Source organism: Helobdella robusta (assembly GCF_000326865.2).
Source record: "Helobdella robusta unplaced genomic scaffold HELROscaffold_10, whole genome shotgun sequence".
In the NCBI taxonomy this organism is placed as follows: domain Eukaryota; kingdom Metazoa; phylum Annelida; class Clitellata; order Rhynchobdellida; family Glossiphoniidae; genus Helobdella; species Helobdella robusta.
The window spans coordinates 864,682-871,130 of NW_008703571.1; the positions used below are offsets into that span (position 1 = coordinate 864,682).

Consider the following 6,449-nt stretch of genomic DNA (forward strand, 5'->3'; position numbering starts at 1 on the left):
CTTATTTATTGTTTTTTTTTCAATCACATTCATTACTTTTCTTTGTGATAACGCTATTCTACTTGACTACTTCGAGACCATTTTGGACTAAGTTTTTTGAAAACATTTATTTTAATTTAAAATTTTTCTTTCAAGTAAAATGTCAAGTGGTCTACTTATATTGTGTTGTTTTTTTTTGTTCCAACATTTTGGAGAGAACATTTCAAGTAGGAAAATAAACGATGGGAAGCCAAACTTGTAAAAACTCGCAAACATATTGACCTGAACGAGTTTGTACCAAACAAGACCACGCTTGCAATAATTAATTGTCGTAATCTCCGTCATTATTTATGAAGAAATTTTTTTTAATTCTTCTCATTAGGGTAGGATTAAACAAGTTGTCAACTGAGAAGAAATTTTTATTTCTTTTATTTTTTTTAAGTATTTCTTATTAATTTTTTAATATTTTTGATGAAGATTTTTTTTTTAAATATTTCCTAAGAAATATATTTTATGTATTAAAAAGTTTAAAAAATCTTCAAGACGAAAAAAAAATTTCTCCAAACGCTGTACACTGGCCATAGAAATAATTCTTCACTATTTTTCAGTTGCTCGTTGTTGTCGGCGTGCCATAATGTTGGTTCTATGTTCACCTTCACTTATCGAACCAATCTGTCATATTCGATAATTCCTATGGAAAGCCAATGACGTCGTTTATCATGTGAGTCAAAGAATAAAAATCGCCAGAAGACTAAAAATCGCATAAAAAATAAAATTTGTCCAAAGAATAAAAATCGCCAAAGATGACGCTTACGTAATTTCTTTTATTTATTTTTTTGTGAAGTACTGCGTTTTGAAAATAATTTATAGGTTTGTACGGTTGATTGGTTGGCTGGCTAGTTGCAGAATTTCTTGGCCGGCTTTCTTGTCTGACAGCTGATTGATTGACTGAATAGCTGGTTTAGTTGACCGGCTGGTTGGCCGGTTGGTTGGTTGATTGATTGATACGTTACTTGATTGAAAATTCTGACGATCGGTGGCTTGCCCAAAAAGTTGAAGTTGTTGATGTTATTGATGCTATTAAAGTATTTACGGCGCATGACGTCATCATTAATGTCGTTGTTGATGTCATTGTTGAATTTAAAACTCCTAACGCAATTGATTTTGTTTTTTTCTGGAGTTTTCAGAGTTGTTGGCGATGATGTTTATGATGATACTATCATTAATGATGACATCATTTATGTTATTGTTGTTATCATTACTCTAACTGCCATAATTTTACAAGGTTTGTTTTTAATAATTTTGCCAATAATTATAAAAATTTTATATAAAATGTTTTACTTTCACCTTTTCACAACTTGACAATAGCGAAAAATGTGCAAAAATTCTTGAAATAACTAATTGATAAGCCGAGTGCATGTATGTAAAATTAAAAAAAGTCTACAAGGAAGAATGTTAGCGAGGAAGAATGCCTTTGTTGACGTCATCAATGTTATTGTTAATGTTGATGTCATTGTTTCCGATGATAAATTTGTTGTTGTTAGTGTGATAACATCAACGGCATCAATAATTATATCGTTGCTGCATTGTTTCTTTTTTGTCATTGCTGTTTTCAATAATTTTTGGAAATGTTCCATATGATATGGTTTAAATTATTTATCATTATTGTCATTCTATATTAACGTCATTTATTGTAAGTGGTCTGTATTAATGTCACCAACATCATCAATGCGATCTATGCTGTTTTAATACAGTCTCTAGAGTAACCAACTTAACGTTTACATTGTGATGGATGGCGATGTACCAAGCTCGCTGAATGACGCACCTATACAAATGAATTGATACAACAACACTGGTGGGTTGCACAGTTTTTACACACCACACACACACAAACACGTACGTAATAACACATGCATACACAATCACACATACACACACAATCTCGTACTCACACACACACACGTACACATGCATACACAATCACACATACACACACAACCACGTACTCACACATACAACCACACACATACCAATAAACATCCGACCACATATTTTCATCATCTTTCTAGGTGCAGCAAACCCCATGCTTATTTATTGCCCACCAAACACGTTGAATGTTAAAAAATGCCAAAAAACAAACAAGCTCCATTCAATGGCACTTTTTGGCATAATTGTTCATGTTTGTTCATTTGTTTGTTTATTTGTTTGTCCATTTGTTTGTTTGTTTATTTGTTTGTTTGTGTTTAAAAGCACTCGCACATATATATGGATGTTGCATCAGTTGAAGACGCCTGGTCTTGCCTTGCACTGACTGGTTTCAAATGCAAAAAGAATCCTGCTCATTCATTACATTGTTAATGATGCACTGATAGCATTGAGTGATGCAGTAGAAAGCTGCTACAATTAGCGTGAAAACAAACACTTACATAAACGTTTCTACACACACACACACACACACCACACACACACACACACACAAACATAACTAAACAAAACATACATACACACAAAAAAACATACGGTTAATCATATAAAAAAAACAGATAAACAAACGATGCATGCACGTGAGTTGCATGTAACTTGGTTTTACTCTGCAAGTCATTTAAATATTGATTGTGAGCCAATAAAATCATCCCAACATTAAATCGAACTACACCGAAGCGTCATCGTTCAAACATCATTCCGTAATATATAAGTGTGTGTGTACTTTTACATAAGTGTGTGTGTACACTTACATAAGTGTGTGTGTACACTTACATAAGTGTGTGTGTACACTTACATAAGTGTGTGTGTACACTTACATAAGTGTGTGTGTACACTTACGTACAACCAAACACATACACACACAAACAAACACACACACACACACAAACACACAGACAAATACACACATGGAAGCGATCATTGAAACGACGAACTACTACCGGCTGCAATGGAGAGTATTCAATTCAATGATGGTCATACGCAGGGCCGCATATTCATATGGAGTTTTATGAGCGTTCACAAATTAGACTCTTAATGATAAAATTCAGGAAACCAAACTTCCATTATAAAACTTATTACTTACCGCTAACATTTATTCAATGCATTCTACTTTCCGTGTACTTTCCTCTACTTTCCATTCACATACACAGACATGCAAGTGTACATACACAGACGAACATACAAACGTAGAAGAATACGTACATACATCACATATCGTTAGCTCACACTTGCGCCGGCCGATTTTTGAATTCAATTTAAATTTTGTATTTTAACATGTTTTTAAACTCTTGTTTTATTGAACTTTTGGATTATTTTGTGTGTTATCATCCTGGGATTGAGTCTTTCACGTCATTTTGTCGCAGTTTGCCTTGGTTTTTTGTTGATTTAATTAGATTTTTCAACTTTTAATTTTTTAATTGGCATGGTTAATTCATAGCGCACAGCTGTTGCTTGTTTCGTACCTGCCTCAACTGTGCGCTGCTATATTATTATTCATAACTTACCTTTACTTTTTCCATTACCTTAGAATTTTATTATAATTTCGTATTTTAAAATTTAAATTTTAAACGTACTTAGTTCATTTAAATTTTTGTTTGTTAAAATTACTTATCTCACCAAATCACATGTATAGCCCCGGTTTTACACCAGTGCCCTGTTTGCTCCAATCACTACAAGATCACACCAGACGGGAAACTTTGCCGTCATGGTGGAAGGGTTAAAGGCCAGAAATGCTCGGGTTCGAGGAAAAAGGTGGATGCACCACAGGTTGTGACCGGTCCGCCTCACGTAGCCGCATCTAGCGATGGACTCATAATGGGTGCGTCCGTATCAGTTTCGGAGATTCCCACCAGTTTGGATTACCCCCTTTTTTTTGACAGGATGACGGCTGTTTTGAAACGCGTACCACTGCACGATCACATTCCAAAACCGTGTAGAGAAAAATGTAGCAAAGCACTGCACGAGTTACTGACGACCGTTTGTTGTGACTCCGGCGATCCCGCTCACTGGTGCAGACTTTTTTTGTTTTTTCCATACGTCCTTCAAAAACCTGCCAGAGGGGGACGCCGGGTCAACCAAGGCAACCAGATTAACAAGCGCCTGTCCGAATACTCCACGATTGAGGTTACGTCCCTGCTCTCGGGTTTTGAAAACCACATCAACGCAAATCCACGCGGCCACAACCCTGACCGGTTGATAAATGCGGTGTCTTCTTGCATAGAGCAGGGAAACGTTTCAGCAGCCGTCAGACTTGTCTGCTCGCCCGAGGGCCTGGCAAGAAACACGCCTGAAACCTTAGAAAAACTACGGTTCATACATCCAAAAACTCCAACTGACAGGCGTGCTTTTCCTGATAGCCTTGAACAAAAAAGATGGAGGAGTTAGGCCAATCGCTGTTGGTAACTGTTGGCGTAGATTGGCGAGCAAATGTGCTTTGAACCTGGTAATGGATGAAATGAGAGCCAAATTTTACCCGGTTCAATTGGGCGTTGGCGTGAAAGGAGGTGCTGAGGCCGCCGTTCACGCCGTTCGAAAATTAGTCACAGACCTCCCCAATCAATGGGGATTCCTAAAAATCGATTTTAAAAATGCCTTCAACGCCATGAGAAGAGATTCAATGCTGGAGGCCGTCAAATGTTTCTGCCCCAGAATATATAATTTCTGCCATTCTGCTTACGGCCTCGCTTCTTCGCTTGGCTATCACACCTGGGTGGTTGAATCGTCCGAGGGCGTGCAACAGGGTGATCCACTGGGACCTCTTCTATTTGCATTGACCCTGCATCCCTTGTTGGAAAAACTGTCGTCCGTTTTCATTTGTGGCTACCTGGACGACATTAGCATTGCTTCAAAAAGCCAAACACTGGCCGAAAACTGCAAATTTTTGAAAAACGAAGCCAACACCACTGGGCTAGAGTTAAACACCAATAAATGTGAACTCTATTTTAAAGATTCACTAAATTTGCCACCGGTGTTGGCGGACGTACCCATCGTTCAAAAATCAAATTTAAGTCTTTTGGGCACACCCTTGTTCGAGGGCGACTCCCAAATTAAATTTTTTGATAAAAAGTTTTCAGAACTTAAGTTCGCCCTCGACCGAGTGTCTCATCTTTCCGCCCACGACGCCCTGACTATTGTCCGAAGCGCCCTCAGTTTGCCCAAAATGATGTATTTTCTTCGTACATCCAGCTACATTAACCCATCGTTGTTGGGCAGATTTGATGATGTTTTGCGTACCGCCTTGTCAGCCATTTGCAATGTTCATTTGACTGACAGTGGCTGGTCCCAGGCTCAGCTGCCGTGGTCTGGGGTTACTCAGTGTGGTTCAGTTGGCACCAATCGTCTATAAATCTTCTGCCGTTGCCACTCTTGACCTCCAGTCCGCCTTGCTTTGCCGATTTTGTTGTTGCTGTGACATCCCACCTCTGCCGACCACACCTGAAAGCCCTTCACAAGCTCAAATTTTAGATGAGCAATATAAGAAGACTTTTCATGAACTTCTGTCTTCTGGTGTCGGTGCTTCTTCCTCCGCCCGCTTATTGGCTGCAACTAGTGATGTTAGTTGTGGTTGGTTGAGGTCGTGGCCCAACACTTCCGTAGGCACCAGACTCGATGACGAGTCTGTTAGATTTGCCGTTGGTTTCAGACTTGGCCTAAGTATACAAAATAAATATCTGTGTCGATGCGGCGCGGAGGCGGACGAATTTGGTCATCATGGTTTGGTTTGCCGTTTAGGTGGAGGCCGTCAACTTCGTCATTCAGCTTTGAATGATTACATTTGCCGGCTTTTTTCTAAAGCTTCTATTCCTGTTTTGAAGGAACCATCTGGCATTTCAGTGCAAGATGGCAAGCGACCAGACGGTTGTACTCTTACTCCCTGGAGAGCTGGTAAATGTTTGGCTTGGGATGTTACGGTTCCTGGTACCTTGGCCGAGCGCTACGTTCACCTTACCAGCAAAGAATGTGGTTTGGCTGCAATCAGGGCATCGGACAAAAAAATTAAAAAATATGAACACGCCCTGCCTTCCTTAGATTTTTTGCCAATATGTATCGAGGTCCTTGGACCCATGGACCCCAATACTTCAAAATTTATTAAAACATTGTGTAAAATGATTGGTATTCGGTCAGGTGACAACAGAGAGTTCTTTTTTGCAATAAACCACATCTCGTGTTTGTTGCAGCGATTTCTGCGTGTTTGTGTGTCGGAAAATATTAATTTAAACGCCGACGTGTGAGACTAACGATACATTAAAGTGTTAACCCTTTTAATCAGATGTTTGACTGTTTGGTGTCATTCATCACGATTTGGTTTTAACATACATACATACTTACGTAGGTACATACAAACATTCTCACACATATGGTGACGGGGGACAACATGCTTTAATGGCCAAGGACCCTTTATTTAATTTCCACCATATTAGTTTAGGACAAAATTTTCATTTTTTTTAACCGGACGCATACACACACATACACACATATATACACAT

The 6,449-nt window shown here is 38.7% G+C and overlaps 1 protein-coding gene across 1 annotated transcript; it reads left to right on the forward strand.

Annotated features, from left to right (window-relative positions):
* Nucleotides 1–1,431: 1,431 nt before the first annotated feature.
* HELRODRAFT_166560 (hypothetical protein) lies at nucleotides 1,432–6,194 on the forward strand (the record flags this gene model as incomplete). Its single annotated transcript, XM_009011797.1, has 5 exons — nucleotides 1,432–1,518; nucleotides 2,859–2,936; nucleotides 3,613–4,271; nucleotides 5,149–5,218; nucleotides 5,778–6,194. 5 exons carry the CDS (start codon nucleotides 1,432–1,434, stop codon nucleotides 6,192–6,194), a joined length of 1,311 nt encoding a protein of 436 aa, XP_009010045.1.
* Between the last annotated feature and the right edge of the window lie 255 nt (nucleotides 6,195–6,449).